General features: G+C 40.8%; 1 protein-coding gene across 1 annotated transcript; it reads right to left on the bottom strand.

Annotated features, from left to right (window-relative positions):
• Positions 1–6607: 6607 nt before the first annotated feature.
• Positions 6608–17317, bottom strand: GJA1 (gap junction protein alpha 1). The gene is made up of 2 exons (XM_006131857.4): positions 17090–17317; positions 6608–9672 (listed from the first exon to the last, which is right to left on the bottom strand). Exon 2 carries the CDS (start codon positions 9654–9656, stop codon positions 8511–8513), a length of 1146 nt encoding a protein of 381 aa, XP_006131919.1. The 5' UTR covers positions 9657–9672; positions 17090–17317; the 3' UTR covers positions 6608–8510.
• Positions 17318–20610: the final 3293 nt, after the last annotated feature.

Below are 20610 nucleotides of genomic sequence, written 5' to 3'. Positions count from 1 at the left end.
AGTCGCTCGCGAGGCGTCCTATAAGCCCCGCCCCCATTTCCTTCCCACCCCCCAGAAGCCCCACTACTTATCTCCAGAGAAGACGGAGGTAGTGTCAGCTTCCGGCGCGCTGGGGTTTGGCCCCGGGACTTCCCGGCACGGGGAGGGGGTTGGCGCCAGGACAAGCGCCCGCGGGGCTTCCCGACGCGGGTAGGGGGGCCGGCTCCCTGGGCAGGCACGCGCATGAGGCTTTCCTGCACGAGAAGGCGGCGGGGGGTTGGACCCGGGGCAGGTGAGCGCGTGCGGGGCTTCCCTGCATGGAGGGGAGAGTTGGCCCCGGGGCAGGTACGCACGGGGCTTCCCTGCGTGGGGGGGTTTGGCCCCGGGGCAGTCGCGCGCATGCGCGCGTGGCTTTCCCGCCACAGGTGGGGGGGGTCGGCCCCCTAGGCAGGCGCGCGAGCGAGGCTTTCCTGCACGGGGGGGGGGGTTGGCCCTGGGGCAGGTGAGCACACGCGGGGCTTCCCTGCGCGGGTGGGGGGGTCGGCCCCCTGGGAAGGCACGCGCTGGTTTCCGGGGGGTGGGGTAGAATGCTGGGAGGAGGGAGATGCAGGGGACTCTCTGCCTCCACTGGCATCCCACTCCCCTGTCCCCACTCCCCTGTCCTCAACTACAGAATGCTGTCCCCATTCCTGTCCCCACTCCCCGAACTCTGTCCCCAGCTACAGAACTGTCACCACTCCCCTTTCCCCACTCCCCGAACTCTGTCCCCACTCCCATCCCCACTCCCCGAACTCTGTCCCCACTCCCATCCCCACTCCCCGAACTCTGTCCCCACTGGTACTCTGTCCCCTGCTGCAGAATCCTGTCCTCTGCCCTCCCAGCACCCTGTTCCCTCTCCCCTGCCCCCAGCCACAGTACTCCGTCCCCACAAAATGTATAAATGCTTTATTTTAGATTTAAACAGCATGAATAAAAAACAGACCATTTATTTCATAACTATAAACACGTGATTTTAATTGTATGTGATTTTAATTGTATGTATCGCATAATTTAAAAATAAACTGTTTATCAGAATGTGTAAGTAAGGGCTGGGGATAGCAAGTGATGGACAGGAGGAGAATAGAGAGGGCGGGGCTTCAATGAAGGGGCGGGGCTTCAAGGAAGGGGCGGGGCGGTAGATCTTCGCCTGTTCTGAGATTTGAAAAGTGATCTTGGGTGTAAAAAGGTTGGAGACCACTGACATAGACTAAGAGGGTCAGTAGACAGCATGAAGGTTCTAGGTTGCTGGGGAAATGATCCTGATCTCCCACAATTTCAGGAGATCTACAAATTTTATGAGCTTGATCCTCTTCTCATTCCCTAGCAATCAGGCCCCCATTTGACTCTAAGATAAAATAATTTACTAAGTAAGAGAGGAAAAATAGGCCTTGATGTTGCCAGTAGTTGCATACCCCAAAGCCCACACAGAGCCTCATCAGCTTCAGTGGGGCTCTGTGCAGGACAATCTGAATAGAGACATTTTCTAGATAATGCATTTTAAACATTAGAGTTAGAGCATATTTAGGTGAACTACATTTGAATCAGTTCTATCAGTATAAGGATCCTAACATTGATATACTGCACTGGGATAAGTAACAGTAGCACAAGCCCCAACTTACTCCCAGCATGCTGGGGAAGTTGCAGTAGTATAGCTATATTAGGGTAAAACTTATGGAAGAAAAGACATTGGGTAGAAGAAGAAGTTAGGAGAATAATGTATTAAGAGACATAGACATGACTTTCATCTCCAACTTTTTCATTTCATCGACTTCAGTGGAGTTATGCCAGTTTACACCATCTGAGACTCTGGCCTAAGGGATTTATTTTTATCTGCACCAAAGTATAGATGGCTGTTTGTTGGCTTTATATTTAGCTTTCAGACAACTACCATCAGACTCCAAAACACAGACATATAAATACAGGCTGAGTGCTGGAAAACCTTTTAGACTATTGGCAACAAAAACATATTGAAGCAATGTTAGGATTATGACGCCCAGACAAAAGCTAGGAACATTCCAAGTAAAGGCTGATGCTAGGTTTTGAACAGGTCCTGCTGTTGCAGAATGTACCCTGGTAAGATGTAAATGACTTTGTGAATGGTATAGAAAATGTAGCTCTTGTGTTTGAAGTGTCAATTTGTGTGATTCCAGGACAGTTTCAAGTCTGAGCCAAGCTAATTCAGTCTTTAGAGGCAGCAAACTCCATGACTCAGCAGAAGCTGAGACTGAAAGTGCTTGTTTCAGCAGGGACTAGTGGTATTAAGATCCTAAAATATCCAGAGGTTTCTTTAATCCCTTCAAATATTTTCCATGCTATTTTCCCCCATGTAGTCCTTGTAGACTTGTAAGAGATGCCAGTGCCGCTAATGAGTTCCAATCTTCATGTTTCGTGATTACACTAGCTGGAACCTTTATCATTCTATGTGATTGTTCCCCAAATCTTATTTATTTGGGGCCAGATTACAGATTCCCCTTACATAACTGTGTTGTAGGGAAAGGAGGATGGCAAAGTGCCTTCTCATCCTCACAGAGCACACAGAGGAGTTGAAGCTCAGGAGTTCTGCTAAATTATTTCATCTGGTCCTTTGTAAGCAGCAACTGGGGAGGAAGGGGAAGAAAGGAGGTAGAGCCATAGCTCTGGTTCATTCTACACAAGCCAGCAGGGCTACAAGAGTACTCTATGCCCCTGCACCTCTTAAAGGGATGTGGCAGATGCAGGGAACTCCAGGAGTCAGAACATCTCATGGCAGTCCCCCAATTGGTGTAGCATGTCATTGTTTTGATGCAGCACTGTGGCTAACTGTCCCAACCTAGCCCACCCATGGAGCTGACACCAAGTTCTGTAGCTATTTATCACATTGATGGCACTTTTTTTTCTTCTCACAAAGCAGCTGTGATGATTTTTACGATTTGTCTGCCACTTAATTGAATTAAAATGGAAAGTCACGAGGAAGCTATATGACTCTGAGTATGCTCATAACTCAGCGAAGCAGGACTAAACAATTTAGCCACACAATCTTTCTTTGGGAGGGGTAAACCTCATGAAAATTGTATTTTTATCCCCATGGCTCGGATCATTTTAAAACTGAAGTTGCTAGGCAATTTTACATTGATAAAAAGGTGTGAATATTTTATCCACTATCCCACCCATTGGAAATATGAAACTCTGACTAGTTCTGTCCCGAGGAACAATGCCTGCCCATTTACCCCCTTTAATATGTCTCAGGCCCTACTTCTTATTTTATTATCCATGAACTTTTGCCACTTTCATGTCTGAATGATGCAGTAGGGATTGCACTTTTCATTTGGGATGAGGGTCTTTAGACACACAGTTTCCATTACCAGTAGTCAGTAACACGATCCAATATGCTGTATATTACAAACCTTAATAATAGTTCCAAGAAGGGCTGTCTCTGGGCTTTTCTGCCAGCACTGTGACACCCCCAAATTATCTCCAGCCCTAGATCCCAACAAGCTGGTTCATTGGTGGCTACTGCTGTAGGATGACATTGGCATTTTGGCACCAGCCAATGTTACATGAGTACTCGATCTCTGTATATAATTAGTTAACTAACAAACAGGGTGCCACTAATAGTGATCAAGGATACACAGCATACCTACTGACTTTGGCAGGATCCAAAAAACTTGTAGCTGTGCACTGTAAACGGCATGTTTATACAAGGTTCCTTTAGCTTCTACCTGAGGATAAGGGTATATTTTAAGGTGTCTTTTTATTAGGAACAGAAAGCAACTGCTGTTTTCACCCAGTAATGCACCAGCATCAGGTAATTTGCACTTGGAAGCAGTTTTCAAGAGGGACAGAGTTTGGGAAAAGCTAGATCCTTGGCTATGGCCAAAAAGCACACACAGTACAAGTTAGGGGAGGGGGGAAGGGGCAAAGACTGCAGTGATGAAGTAAAACTTACTTTGCAATCCCCTGATCCTGGGGCCCTTATGGGCAAAGATAATCCTCATGCATGTGTTACAGTAACCTGGAGGATCCTGGAATAGCTCCAAGGAGCAGAAACCACAGGCAGACACTGGCTCAGGGTAGTGGTTTCCCAGCCATAACCCTATTCTTCTGGACACACCCTGTGTGTTAGCAGCAGAGAAAAGGGTAGTAGTGTGGGAGCCTCTATACCAGCTCTGTGTCACCAGGAGAATTCCCCATATACTGAAATGATCCTTGTAGGGCCAGACACATCAACTTTATGGGCAGTATTGGCTGGAGGATCTAGCAACAAGTGTCTGACTAAGCAGCTGGTAAAAGGGGTGGGTGAAACCCTTTAAGGAAGTTTGGGGGCAATATTATCTCAGAAAAACTTTGTGAAAATGTATCACTTGGAATTGCACTAAAAAGTGCTCTTCAGAGGCATTTTCTGAGGCAAATATAAAAGTAAACCTTGTCAGACATATTGGACGTGTCTAGACTGGCAAGTTTTCTGCAAAAGCAGCTGCTTTTGTGGAAAAACTTGCCAGCTGTCTACACTGGCTGCTTGAATTTCCACAAGAACACTGACTTCCTACTGTCTGAAATCAGTGCTTCTTGCGGAAATACTATGCTGCTCCCGTTCAGGCAAAAGTCCCTTTTGCACAAAAGCTTTTGCACAAAAGGGCCAGTGTAGACAGCTCAGATTTGTTTTGAGCAAAGAAGCCCCGATTGCAAAAATGGCTTTTGCAGAAAAAAGTGCTTTTGCGGAAAAGCGTCCGTGTCAATCTAGATGCTTTTTTCCGCAAATGCTTTTAACGGAAAACTTTTCCGTTAACAGCATTTGATGAAAATCATGCCAGGCTAGTCGTAGCCATTCCGAGAAGAGAACTCTACAGGAAGCAAATAAGTGCTCTGCCTTACACTGTAGAAGTTGGTCCAATAAATAAAAGTTATTACCTCACCCATTTTGCCAGCTCCCCACTGTGTAGTTTAAATACTGAAAATAGGAATTTTAGAAGAATTGTTAAGAAATTTTGGATAAAAAAATAGAAGAGCTGGGCCTGAACCCAAGACTGGAAATAACCATTTGGTTTATGGCAACTTTGGGTATGAGTGAAGTGCGAATCTATTACACCATAAACAGGTTAATTTTCATTAGCTGCAGTATCTAATAATTAAGTGTCAAGTAATATCTGGCTACAGTTTGGGTGTGCCTGCCCGACCTATATTTCAGCAGCAGAGACAGCTTCTAGTTTCTCTCAGAGGGAGGAAAATCAGAAATTTAAAAAAAAAAGCCATTTTGAAGTGAAAATATAAACTAAGGGCAGATGTTCCAAATTTCTGCCCACCACAGTGAGGAGAAAAAGTGAAAAAAAGGAAAGAAAGCTCTCCAGAATTCAGTCAAATGGAGCATAGCACATGATCTGGGTCCATGGAAAGGCCAAATAAGGCTCCATAGAAAATTGGGGTGGTAAGAGATGTAGCTGATAGACATCTGCTGTTTAAACAAAAATGGCCTAGAGACCGATCAAACAACTGTGGGAGTTCTAATGGATCCCGGGTTGAATGAGAGTCAACAATATGATGCAGTTTTGAAAAAGGCTAACATCATTCTAAAATGCATTATCAAGAACTTCATACACAGACACAGGTGGTAACTGTACTGCTCTTCTCGACACTGGTGAGACCTCTGCTGGGGTACTGTGTTAGATATTAGAAAAAAAAAACCTCTAACTATATGGATAGTTAAGCACTGGAATAGGTTTCCAAGGAAGGATGTTTTATGAACAGGTTGGAAAAACAATGGTCAGGGACAGATTAGGTTTACTTGCTCCTGCCTTGGTGTGGTAGAATGGACAAAGTGATCTCCAACCTTACATTTCATTGATTCTTTGATTTGTTTCCCGTCTCTTCCACAAAGATTGCCACCCCACCTACACAAAGAAATCCTCACAGAATATTCAGGGTGTCTTCCTTTTGCATATTTTTTCTGCAGGAGTGACCTGACTAGAAAGTGAAGCTGGTTAGAAATCCTGGTGCCCTTTGAAGTCAATGGTCAAACTCTCATTGACTATAATGGGGCCAGGATTTTACCCAGAAAGTTAAATTGTGTTAACTAAACTCTCCTTGTGAGCAGTGCAGAAGTAAACAAACAGCACAGATGGTGAATTGTGAGCTGGAGACATTATTTGTCTGTTGCTTTTAGTGAGAAATTAGTAACATATATACATATTTTTTCAAAAGAAGCCATGACTTAATACTATTTTTTGTTGATATTTTGTAGATAATTAAATGTATATTCCCAAACTATAGGCCAGAACCAGACACTCTGATTCATATGGAATAGAACCTTTCTGAGTGAGCCCTCCCACTGATTCCATTAATTCAGTTTCCACTAGGGTACCAAAATCTTATTCTGTGATTACTGTGAACTTTTAATTAAAAGCAAATTAAGGCCTTATGTACATGAGGATTTTAAATCAGATCAATTAATCCAGTTTGAAAATATTGTGCACACCCACAACACAATCAGTCACATAAACTTCTTTTAAATGGGAAATGCTTAGGAGGAATCCTAAACTGTTTCATTGCCCCATCATCTTGAGACAAAGTATAAATAACAATCATGTTTCAATATAAAAGACAATAAGAAAGCAGATTTATACTAAATTAAAACTTTATTGACTAAAGTATGTTCTCCAGACAACATGATCTGATGGATTATGGCTACATACATGCAATGAAGTTAAACATTAGAGTAGTTTAACATGGAATGTCAAACAAATTAACATAAAGTATTTTACAAAACCTTTTATCTGTGTTACTGCATAATGAAACCAAGCAAAGTATTTCCTTGGTTGATCTGTGTTGAGCTAAAAGGCAATGTGGTTGAAGAAACTGGTAGATTTCTTTAGCATATATTTCAAATAAATTAGTTAGAATTGTACTCTTTAACAACTTTCAGCTTCACTTTCATTCCAAACAAAATCTAAGTGCAAACATCAAAATTGCTGAATTGTTCTGGAAAGATTTAACTGTCAAAATTGGTTTGAACCAGACTACTGAAGTTGAGTATACAATTAGGTGCAGGGTAGAAAAAAAAACCAGTTACTGCAAAATTCATGTAGGCACGTTGTATTATTAATCCAACTCAAAGCATTTATTCTAAGTTTCTCACATTAAAGACTAAAGCTTGTTTACAGTACTACAATATCTAACATTCAAGCATCAATTATTACATAACAGGGAGATGGACTAAATGATCTAATGGGTCTTTTCCATCTCTAACAGCTATGAAAGAAAATCATTCGTGCCAGCAAGACCATTACATCGACTTTTTGGACCTGATCATACAGTCCTTGCTCAGTCAATACTCTCATTGGCATTCTAGAGAGTTTTTCCAGAGTAAGATCTACAGGATTAGGCACTTAAGAAAACAACAACCTCTATTCATACCTAACAAAATACTAGTATCCATAATAGGATACATGGAAAATAAGATACTGAATTTTAAAAAAGTCAGACATGTGCTTTACTTGCACTTCAGGAATCATATAATGTAAACACTATAGTGGCCCACACCTCCACCACAAATACCATCCAAAAAATGTTATCTATACATTTGCTGTGTGTGTGTATTTCTCAGTGTTTGCCTGTGAGTGTGTCTCATGTATGCACATCTCCAGGGAACCTCCTCCTCCCCACAACTCAAGTACACATACATGTGAGATAGAATTAACTGAAGGTGGCTTGATTGCCTGACTCCAACTGTTAAATTTGCAAGTGGTAGCAAAATGAATTTTTAAGGCTTTCATTATACCATATGTGCAAGCTGTCAAAGGTGTACAAATTGCTTCAGAACAAAATGTGAGTGATATTGTAGGAACGATGCAGATGTGCAGAACATCCAAACTCCACACACAACAAACATCTACCTGTATGAAGAATCAAGATGCCTCTGATCAATGTATTCTGGTGGGCCTTATTTGCAATATTAGCTGATGTGATTCAAAGGATATAAAATTATCCTTGCACAAGTCTATTGATGCCAAGAGGATCAAAACAGGAAGTTTACCTTCAAAGTGCAAATTGTAAAAATGGAATGTTCTTGACAGGGAAATGATCAAAGACAATCCTAGGTTTCACTTGTTCAATAGGAAAAAAAAATCTTCATCTTCAGGCAGCATTTCATCCTGACAAAAGCGATTTTTTTCTAGTATAACTGAAGACTTTAGGAATGAACACATTATGCACACACACAGAAATATTTACATCCTGACTAGAAAAAACAAAACCCTACTTTAGCGTTGGCTAATCTTCTCTTCTTTTTGTAGCATTTAAAAATCTTTAAATCAGCTGCTTTAAATACCAACATGTACTGTACCACCCCCTGCCACACCCAGAGCCCCAGAAAACACCAAGTAACTTAAAAGTTTTTATGATTGTTAAAGACTCCTGGTTGAGACTATTAAGTACCACCTCCACTGGAACAAAATAAACACTGCATGCCTCTTCCAATGCACTGCATTTCATAGTTGAGCAAGTACTGCAGCTAAGAAGGCTTAGATCTCCAGGTCATCAGGTCTAGGTCTGCTACTGGCTCGGCTGCTGGCACGGCTAGGTGGCCTTTGGTCCACAAGGGTGAGGGGCTGCAGCTCAAGCCCCGATGCCAGTTTTTTAGCGTTCTGGTGATCATCGGGGAAATCAAAGGGCTGGGCATGAGAGTTGGAGATAGTGCTGCCAGCCTGTCCCATTCTGTTCTGCTCCGCACTGTAATTTGCCCAGTTTTGCTCACTGGCTTGTTTATTGTAGTTACGACAGGAGGAATTGTTCCTGTCACCAGTAACGAGCTTGTACCCTGGTGGAGACATGGGTGATAGAGGAGCAGTGGGAGAGGAACAGCCATTGAAATAAGCATATTTGGGGGATCCACAATCCTTGGAGGGACTCACTGTACCGGTGGGAGAGTAGTGGTCTGGTTTTCCTTTCACACGATCTCTGACACCCTTGAAGAACACATAGAAAAGCTCAATAATGTTCAAGGCAAGCGATACTAGAGAGACGACCAGCATAAAGATAATGAAGATGGTTTTCTCAGTTGGACGGGAGAGGAAGCAGTCCACTCTGTGTGGGCATGGATATCGCTCACAAGTGTAAATAGCACTCAGGCTAAACCCATAGACGTACCATTGTATCACCAAGAAGGCTACCTCAAAGACAGATTTAAAGAGGATGCTGATGATGTAAGTACGGAGCAGTCCTCCACGCATTTTAACTTTACCATGCTCTTCAATTCCATACTTGAATTTCTTTTTTTGTATATGTTGGAGGTGAATCTCCACATTCACACCATCATTTTGGACAACCTTGAGCTCTTCTTCTTTCTTGTTCAGTTTCTCTTCTTTCCGCATCACATAGAACACATGTGCTAGATACAAGAGGGTAGGTACAGACACAAATATGATCTGCAGAACCCAGAAGCGCACATGAGAGATTGGGAAGGACTTGTCATAGCAGACATTCTCACAACCAGGCTGTTGAGTGTTGCACCGGAAAGCAGACTGCTCATCTCCCCAGGCTGATTCCACTGCTGTCCCCAAAAGTAGGATGCGGAAAATAAAGAGGACAGAGAGCCATACCTTCCCTCCTGCAGTAGAATAAGCTTGAACCTTGTCAAGAAGTTTGCCCAAGGCACTCCAGTCACCCATCTTCCCAGGATGCTGGCTAAAAACAAAACAGAATAATAATTAAAGCTATGTTAACTGAATTCACACCTGTAGGTTTATAATGCATGTAAAACACCATAACATTGTGCCTGTGTTGGTTCATAGAGATTCGTCTAGACAGAGATAAGTAGGCAACCATTCTTATTCTACAACAAGGAGAGTATTTCATAGTGTTAGTTCCATTGGTGAAGTATCAAACAGAAGTCACCATAGGAAGTCCATATGCACAAAATATGGTTTGCTGTCTACTGTTAATGGGTGCAGGAACTCTGAATTACACCGAATTACACTAAGGATATGTCTACACTAGCCCCCTAGTTCGAACTAGGGAGGCTAATGCGGGCGACTGAAATTGCAACTGAAATGCGGGATTTAAATATCCCATGCTTCATTAGCATGTTTCCGGGCGGTCGCCATATTGGAAATTGACTAGCCCGGAGTAACTGCCCACGTCTACACACAGCAGTGAAACGGGAGTTCGAAGTAACCCCTTACCTCGAATTAGCTGTTACTCCTCCTGGAATGAGGTTTAACAGCTAATTTGAGTTAAGGGGTTACTTCGAACTCCCATTTCACTGCCGCATGTAGATGTGGGCAGTTACTCCGGGCAAGTCAATTTCCAAAATGGCGACTGCCCAGGAACATGCTAATGAAGCATGGGATATTTAAATCCCACGCTTCATTTGCAATTTCAGTCACCCTCATTAGCCTCCCTAGTTCAAACTAGGGGCTAGTGTAGACATACCCTTAGAGAAGAGCTCACCAGAAAGTATTTACCTTTTATGTGTAGACTGATATTTAATGTTACTAATGGTACTGGGTCCTGCCGTGAGGCCGGGGGACTGGACTCGATGACCTCTCGAGGTCCCTTCCAGTTCTAGTGTTCTATGATTCTATATGAGAAATTAAATTGCAGTGCAATTCCTTGCTCTATGGAAATAAGTTTGCCAATTTCACAACTTTTCGATGGAAAACAGTTAACACCACAAAGTTGATCGCTGTTGTCATATTTGTTTTCAGTATCAGCATAAGTGTCGATGCCTGAATGAGCCATATCAAAGTGGAGGCCCACTGGGGAAGGAGTATGGGGAAGTTTGCATTGACACTGCCCAAGTATTCTATTGATAAACTGAGATTTTGAACACTTGGGCTAGCAATCGATTTAGATTGATCTTCACAAGTACTACAGTCACACTTCATAAAAAAGAAAACATTACAATGTCACACAAAAGCAATGGTAAGGGTGTACGATTAAAATATTAAAAATCACAAAATACATGTGTTAATTTTTTTGGCATGGTTAACTCAGCAAGCATATTGTATATAATGTGTTTAAAATATATAGTCCCAAAGCTGAAAATATTTGCATACATGCTTAACTTTATATGACTTGTAGCATACATATTTAACACAGAAAACAGGAGCAGAAAATCTACTATACATTTCAGAGAGTTTGTCTGTCTGTGTGTCTGTCCGTATGTCTACCTTTGTATCCCTGTCCAGCTCTTTGTTCAAGAACTTCTAAGTGCCCAGAATGGGATTGCTTCTCATAAAGCCATAGAGAAAAGAGAAAGAATCACTAGGCAGGTGAAAGGAGCTGGCTGGGGGCGCACTGCCCTAACCCCAAGTCCTTCCCACCCACAGTGCCATTTAGGTAGGACAAGGTGGGCTGAAGTTCTTCCCTCCCCGTGATTCATATAGGAACATTGCTGGATGTTCTCCTTCATCAGGGAGTGAGGGAAAGTGCACAGTTTACTGCATTCTTCACTCTGGCTGGAGAGTGCAGGGACAGACAAACTTGGATGGGCCCCAGACAGGGGACATACACCGCTCTCCCGACTGTGCCCACTGGAACTGCAGCAGCCATAGAGCGGTGCCTCTCACCTGGCCCGAAGGTGCTGCTGTGAGAGAGGCTGGGGTAGTCTTGTCTCTCAAAACCAGCCTACATACTGAACACCCCACCCATCCCAAGTCCCACCCCAGAGCAATAATTTAAATGAAGAAAAACAAAGGCTATGTCTACACTACAAGGTTTTTGCACAAAACTAGCTGTTTTTGTGCAAAAATCTGCGGATCATCCACACCTCAAATGAGCTCTTGCGCAATTAAATGGGCAGTTAAACGGCAGAACAGAAGGCTTTTTCTGCTGTAGGTAAACCTCCTTTTCTGAGGCATAACTGCTTTTAGTGCTAGAGCTACTGCGCAAGAAGGCAAGTGTGGCTACTCCAGAGGGGTTTCTTGTACAAGAAACCCCTATGGGAAAAAGCACAGGTGCTTTGATGGCCATTCTATTAATGGCAATCAGAGCGTTCTTGCTCCCTGTTGCAATGTGCTTTGTGGTGTGGATGTGCTCTTGCACAAGAAGCTTTTGGGCAAAAACTCTTGCGCAAAAGGCTTCTTGAGCAAGAAGCATGTAGTGTAGATGTAGCCAAAAAGTATTTGAAGTGTCCATTTCTAGATTATGTGTACCATATACACCATATCTCCAAATACACAAATATCTTAAAATGTAAGGAAATGGGCAATTTTGCATGCTTGATTTCTGGCAAAGGTAACAAGCACTGTTGGCTTTTGGCCAAATGGTGAATGTTAGAAATCTGTATCTGCCTAACAAGCATTGAAAATTTTACATGTAAAAGAAAGTGTGAATTGTCAGATATAGCGACATTTAGTACCACTCAAGTTGAGTATTCCAATATTCATAACTTTGTTGATTCCTAATCAGTTTTCTTTCATATTAGATTAGGGAAGTACTTCTCAGTGAGATCTACTTAATGCCAAGTCCTACATTTCACATAACTTGTAATCCAGCAGTAACTGAAATTGTTTTCTTTAAAATTTCTCAAGGGAGAGGGGGGACAGATTCACCATAGACTTAGAATAGGAAATATTCCAGCCCTTAAAGATAATTTTTAGACTAGAGTTAGGAGTGAATGAAAATTGGGGGATGAAATGGAAACTATTTGGCAACCTTAACTATAGCCATTGCTGTTAAATGAACTGCCACTTCCTTCCCGCAGACAACAAATTGAGGGAGCAACACGAGGTAAGAGCATAAAGAATCTACTTGTGGTTAGCTCTAATCTTGGAACCCCTTCTAAACCCCTTCACCGACATGGATACATCCTCCTTGGAGTATGGAGACGGATTCTCCTTGATAACCTTTAAACTCTTCCTCACATGATCAGCCCTTTCTCATGCAAGTAGTCTTTTAAAGGGTCAGGCCTTTTTTGGAGTTTAATACTAGATATCATGTGTCAACCTCTGCAAGAGAGATTCTAGGAAGTATTTCTTTTGTCTTCCCATGTTAGCTCCAAGGAAAGATGTTTGTCCTCATTGGTCCACTGTGACAGAGAAGGCAGGCACATTCATGAAAAAAAGATTATGGTATGGAAATGGACAAAAACAGATTTTCCCCCCCAAAATAGTTTCTTGATTTTAATAGCAGTTTCTGAATGATTTGAAAATACTACATTAGCAGACTTTCCCCAGGCTCAGTGGATTTTGTTACAGTGTAAATGTTATTTCAGATTGAAAGTATGATTAAAAAAACAGAAGAGGTGTTATTTCTAGGCAGTTATAGGCTGCTTGCTTTTTAATTACACTCCACTCTGATCCATTAATACAGTATGATATACTCCAGTTTTGACTGATTTAATTCCACACCTGCTGTATTTTTAGAACGTATTGCCTTGTTTCAGCATCCAAAATTGTTAAGTTCCATTATGTCCTCTGGCAATACAAACTCCAGGAGGACACATTCCTTGCTTGAATTACTCATACATAGTTTTGAAACACAAACTTTTTTATAAAGAGATCAGTTACCCTCTAGCATTTGCCAGTGATAAAACACCTACATCAGTTCATAACATTGTGCTGTTAAGCAGACAACCTTGAAATGGCACAAACATATTATTCCTTTGCTTAAGTAGAGACTATTGTTTTATGAAAACCAGTGTTTCAATTTGTCACAGAGAAAATTCATTGAGTGGATCTAAGCTGTTACTTTCAGTGTACTAAAAGAGCATTTTTATTAACTAATGTATACTATGTTACTAGATATTATAAAAGTTTAACTTTATTTCTGGAAGGAACGATTATGCAAATGTTCTTGCTGCTTTTACATTGCTTTAAAACTGAAGATCTCCTTTAGTGTGTAGCTCCTAATATCTCTTACCTTTTATGATTTAGACTGCTTTTAGCAATAGCATCCTAATGAAATGCTTGCATCATATTACAAGGACTGATAAAATTACTAGTTAGACCTTCCTCCTCCCCACGTTCAGCAAGGTACTTAAGCATGGGCTTGGTGTTACCCAAGTAGCCGAAGTTCTTACTCATTGCTATTTTATATGATGATATAGCTTCTATTTAGATGGCTAATACTAAACCTGGCCTGTAAAGCAATTTAGTAGATACATGTCTTCTCAATTCTACTATGTGTGTGTGTGTGTGTGTGTGTGTGTGTACTGAGTAAATGATGCACAGAAGAAAGAAATATGATAATACTCATCTGTATGTGCATGGGACAGCCACATGTAACAGAAATTGGATCTATACAACACAATAGAGAAATTGGAAAAAAAATTGTATGGAAGGCATTCACACTGTGTCTTGTGGGTCATATTTTCCAGGAGAGATAGGGTAGTCTGAGGTACCCTGCTACACCGTTTAAGTCTGACTGCAGTGTCCATAGAGCACATGGTAATGAGTGAATCAGGCACAGGACTGTAGCGCTCATAGTGTGTGGGATCTGAAATGAGGCTGCAAGAGTGATTAGGAAATGAGCCAAGATCTCTGGCCCTCCCATACACCCCCAAAAAACCCTGCCCTTGAAATACAAGTAGAAATAAATAACAAAACTGATCTTTTGAGAGGGTCCCTGCCACTTGAGCACTGAGCACCATGACCCTTTTCCAAGAGCAGCCAGCTGCTGAGGAAAAGGCACTAAAATGCCCAAAACTTGGGGTTGTGGTTTTTTAATGTTAAATGTATGCAGTCTCATAAAAGTTAAGGAAATGGTACTCTTACAGTCCACTGGAAAGATAGAGTCCACCTCTAGGTCTTTAGATACACTTCAAGGATAGAAAACTTCACTTACAAGACAGAGAGGGCATCCTAAATGGTCACACAGTAATCAGTGCTTAATAGTCATTGCTGGTGTTGATTTGTTTTCTTTTCTAAGCTCCGAGCGTTCATGACCATGCATGGATCCTCTCCTTAAGCTTTAGAGGCACTTTTTCCAGGTATCTCATTCTTTCTACCCAATCTATCTTTATGGAGCTTTACCGGAGGACCGAGCACGAGACAGGAAAAAATAACTCCATGAGAACTTCCAGTTGTACAAGTCAGGTCTCCAGATGATGAAATCCCTTAACAACCTATGAACCATGCACCCATGTTTTTGTTCAAATTCATCCATGATATAAGTGACTACAAATTCCTTTGAAATCATGAAATCTCTATCCACTTACTCTAATTATGAATTTGGTGCTTTATGTTTAACATGTATAAGTTTTCTGAAAAGAAAATATGATATAAATGTGTATCCAGATGCCTAGATTCAAGGGGCAAAGAGAATATTATTTGTTTCACTAGGAACACAATCCAAACTTTCAATCACACAAGCAGAGCCATGCACAGATACAAAATTTGCATCCACATCTGTATCCACAAAAATGAACTGTGGATATCTGCATCCACATCTGCAGATATGGTACCTGTGGATATAAAGCAAATATCCACAAATTTTCAGGGTTCTAGATACAAAATGTGTATCCACATCTGCACTCCTGTCCACAGAACAGAGCCGTGTATATCCACAGATATAAAGCAGATAACCATTAATTTGCAGGTTTCTACACACAAGTGTCTTTTTACCTAAACAGAAGTTCATTTGATTTCAATATCAGACTATATTCATTTTTCAGACTAGATAGAAATGAGATCTGAAAGCACTTTACAATATGTATTGGGTATACTGTGTATATACATATTTTGCTACAAATGCACTGCATCCTTCCTTTCCCCCTTTTGAACTCAGCCTGTTGCACATCCTTCTCATATTTGTATGTTTGTTAGGTGTCATGGGTCAGTGCCAATGTTCAGCTTTGAAGGTTTTGAGGGAAACACTTCTGTAAACATTTCAAAGTCAAGAGACTTCAGGAGTTCTATAGTGCAGTGTATGCTGTCCAGATGTTAAGATGGCAAGATGAAAGGCGCTGTGCAAGTTCCCTCCACATGCACAGACAGAGAAATTGGAGACATGAGTAGTTGCTCAGATCTGTTTTGTTGTTCATTTTTAATGAGACTCACTTAGAAGACTCTCCGTGAACATTCTGCTAGGAAAACTACCCCAAACTTCTGGGCAAGTAAGTTGTATTATGTAAGATGGGGGAAATCCTAGCTGGGCACAATAAAACACAATTGTGATGCCCCATTGAAGCCCATTCTTCACCCCCCTCATTTTGTTCTTTAATTATTGGCAAGAACCCGGAAAACAGCAATAAAGAATCAAGCCAGAGTCTTGCAATCTGCTTTAGACAAGGGTCAGTTCTGTGAAAGATGCTGCCCAAGAATTCCGTTCCTCTGCGGTCCTTTATTATGGTTCTCAAGGCAGATTATAGGAAATGTATCATGACATATTGGGACTATTCTCAGACTGCTTCCCTTAAAGAACTTTCACAGGCATTGCCAGCGTGGTGAGCGGATGTCTGAGTGCTGCATGATTCTTCTAAAATCCCTAACTGTGTTACTAACACAGAGTAACTATATACAAAATGTCTTTAAAAAAATCTTTAACATGTCTGGATTTTATCACATTCATTTAAAAGAAGGGAGAAAATGTTCAGCAAGGCCAGGTGAAAGTCACCAGATTAGTAGCAGCAGCAGCATTTTAACAAAACAACCAATTAAGACCCTAGCTTTGCATAAACTATTAAACATCAATCAAGATTTCCATATGAAAGCAAAATGTGTGGGAGACAAATGGAAAACACTTAGGATAGGAGCTCTCTGTTATTAACTTCTGAGACCTTTTCAGTAGAACAAGGGATTCCAGAACTTTGAAATTATTATTTTTCTTAAACTAGCAAATATAGACCTAGATAATTGTGAACATTGATTTTTTTTACCAAAATCAAATAAAGAGGCTCATAATCCCATGGTGCAGATGATGTTTTGCCATCGTTTACCTGTTACAGAATCAGGTTATTAGTTGAAAATTAAAATTATTTAGAGAAATGTTTAAAATATAACAAAAACAAACAAACAATCCCCAAAAATGTTAATCTCCAGAAATGGATAAATTTTAAACATGTTTTGCTGTTTTTTACAGTTTGCTTTAAATATTCCAATAATGAGGAAAACAATAGAAAACTCCTGAAATCAAACAAAGTAAAAACTTTCCAACTTACCCTTGCTGATGATCAGTGAAGCAAGCAAACAAGTGCCTCTTTGGAAGAACAAGCTAAAATGGAAAAGCAAGTTCAGGCTTTCGACCTGTCTATTTAAACTTTAAAAGTCTACTGCTGTTTTGTAGTTTTCATCCTTCCTTGCCCACTAATGAAAGAAAAGTGCTGATACCTTGTAAAAAGTTTTTTTCTAACTTTGAACACTGGGAGAGCTTTTAACAAGCCACTACAGGGAGGAGGGGAGAGGAGGGAAAGTCAGGGAATGGGGAGGAGAAAAGGGGGAGGAGGAAAAGCAAGAAGAGACAGCAGAAAACTTTATGGAATAAAGGAAAGAGAACTGAGCATATTGAAGTTGAACAAATGAAGGATCATTCCGTAAGGAGAGTTGAGATATTCTAAATGATACACTGAGTGGTAGTTTATTCAGAACCGAACTCAGAGTTACCTGAGACAAATGAGATGGTTTAACTTTCTTAAGATGTTTGAAGTCTTTGGAAAGGGAACAGAGAGTAAAAAATCAGTTTGTAACCTGAACCATCCTGCCAGGCTCTGCATTGGGATACACGGTTTTGCCTTCTCATTCCCCTCCCTGTGGAGTGGCAGTCACAACATGAGAAGTTTATATTCTCTTCTTTGCATATCTTTAGTTTACTTGCTCTATTTCCCTGAGGTGCTCAACAGAAAGCAACAGTGTGTTTGTTAATGTACTTTTCATACCTGTGGGTGCCTCAGAAGATAACACAGCACATGATTTTTTGGTGAAGGTTTCTGAGAAGCAGCGAACTTATATTCCAGAAAACTCATGCCATGAAGTTTCAGTACAACACCCAAAATATAATGCAGGGCATTCAGTCTCAAATAGTGAGCAGCACTGAGTAGTCACAGTATTTCAGTCCATGTCACTAAATGTACACAAGAAAAAAAAAAGTCCCTTCCAATTGGATTGAAGCCAAACTGACTTTTGCCCTGATCTGAATGAAATAAACCCTCTTACAACAAACGTGTTCTCTGTAAAACACAGCTGAATTTTATACCATCTATTGTGGTGAGGATTCTCAGACACAGAGTTGAACAAGTGTCCATATGAACTGGGCATTACATAAGGAACTGTATTTGTATTTTTCAAACCAGGTGGTATTGACTTTTTAACTTCCCAAGCCTGGGCAATAACTAGGTTAGTTTAGCAGCTACTCCAACAGCTCCCACTGGTTGGACAGCTTCCCATGACCATTCTTCTGTGATGGTGTACAGCTAGGTGTTTAGCAAGTTCATTTGGGGTCATAATCCTCAGGAAAGGGTATTTCTGGACTCGCTCAGGGTTAGCAGCGTCCAATCTCACTTAAGAGGCTAATATCAGGGAGGAGGTAAAATGATACCCATTTTGGTGTTCGTCACTGATTTTGAGTAAAATTCACCTACTCATCTTCTTGGAACTATTGATGTCAAATTATGTAAGGCTAAGTATAATATATAATAATATACAATATCATAGTCTTTTGCTTAGCTCTTACATAGTACTTTTCACCCACCACCCTCAAAGTACTTTATAGATCAAGGTAAGTATTGTTACTCCATCGGGGAAAGTAAGGCAAAGATGGACACACAGCTGTCTAGTGGGAAGACTGGCAAAAGAACCTAAATATCCTGATGCACAGGCCAGGGTCCACTCTGTCTCCTGTTTTTAAAAGATAGTATAGGGATTATGCATACATCCCAAAACACTTATTTCTTTTGCTACAGCCTGATCACAGCAACCCAAGTTCGCAGTGCAGCCATACAACAAATATAAGCACAACAGTAAATATAAGCACTATAGGGAAAATAAATTTGGTAATAATAGTCAATGTAATCTTTGGTACTTCCCTCTGAAAGGCAAGAGTGTTCTGTTTCAAACATCCAACAGGACATTGTAAAGAAAGAAGAAAGATGACAATTATGACAATTATTATTATTACTCTATGGCAAATTCCTTGCCAAGGTCTCCCTAAAAATTAAACATGACTGTCACTGAATTCATGTATCACAATTTGATTTTACCACCTCTGTCTTTGTAAAAGCGCCAGAGTTCCAGTCTTGTCTTTATTTGTGTGAGGAAGTAAATTAACTTTTTCAAACCAAATGAACATTTTCACACAGCTGCTTTTCAGACAGGCTCCTTAGTGTTCAACAGAAATTTTTCAGAATTGTGATATTTATATGTCTGTTCCTAACTGAGAAGGACAAGGAGGTGGATGAAAATAAGGACTTGGGCTCTCCCATGGAAATTTGCTGTTCTTGATCTGAAAGATCCTTCATTTTTTGAATGAACTCTTAAAGCACAGCACTCCTTGGGGCCAGTATTGCTATCTGATGGTTTTGAATTGTGAAGCAAAAGTTATGAGGCCAAGAAGCAACGCTTGAGCAGCATTCTATTTCTGTGAACATGTGTGGGTTTGAGCTGGCAGGCTAGAATTCAACTAGTGCAGGCAAGTTTCAGGTTCCTACCCAAACTTTTTATATTCCTCAGCTTCTTTAGTCATTGTGACTAAAACTCCAAGTCGGTATTTGATTTTCTGTTCAGTCATAATAGGATTTATATCCTTTGTATTAGGGAAGTAGTTCAGAGACTACACTTTTGTTTCAATTTTTTCTGACCAGAACTCAGATATATTTTGACAGTTTAGTTAATATTTATTGTCTTTAATACAGCATTCAGTCCGGTATTCTTTTTTTCTATTTATTACACACACATATCATAGTATAGTGCCCATGTGTACATCTAAACAAAGGCTTTATTCTGCATGCTGCCATTTTTTTAATCCTCCAGTTCACTGGGAAAGGCTAAATAGCTGAGTTTCATTTGAAATATAGCATTAATATGTTGGTATCCGGTCCCTGATGTTGAAATCTGTGCATACAGATTGGTGGGCGTTACAGAGGCCACATTTCCGATTGACTTCTAAGACCCACTCACAGCAAAGGGGTGTCACTAATCTATTAGTGCTCTGAAAGCACAGCACATTCTTAGCTTCAATCTGAGCATAAGTGTGTTGACTGCAAATCTCACTTCACTCTGCTTCCTTGTGCTGCTCAGCTCTCCTTTACTGCAGTTCCAAGAGTGAGGCCAATCAATGCAAAGTGCACTCAGCTGGGAACACATGCAGGGATTGTCTTAGGTGCTTTACAAGAGAATTAGGCCTCTAACCAGGAAGGTAACTTAACTAGGACCCTAGATGACCAATATGAGCAGCAAATTTTTACCATCATTCTTTGTTGTGTGCTTAGGGTTTATTGGTCTGGACTGTCCAATGTCTTGCTGGTAAAAGGTTGGGCACTCAGAATACACATTACCATAACTGTGATAGTTCTTGCTTATCTTAGTGCTTGAATGTGCAGCCTTAAGATTCTTTTAGAATAGTGGTGGTTTGTTCTTATATTGTAAAATTAACAAAAGTAGTACCAAGAAGAATTATATTCTTCATAGCTTTGAAGTTCTGCATTTGTCCAACAAATCAGCCATAACTCTGGTAATTTCCATAATCTAG

Source organism: Pelodiscus sinensis, chromosome 3 (genome assembly GCF_049634645.1).
Source record: "Pelodiscus sinensis isolate JC-2024 chromosome 3, ASM4963464v1, whole genome shotgun sequence".
NCBI lineage: Eukaryota > Metazoa > Chordata > Testudines > Trionychidae > Pelodiscus > Pelodiscus sinensis.
Note: the sequence above shows the minus strand (reverse complement) of the source record. Positions and strands in the feature narration are given on the sequence as shown.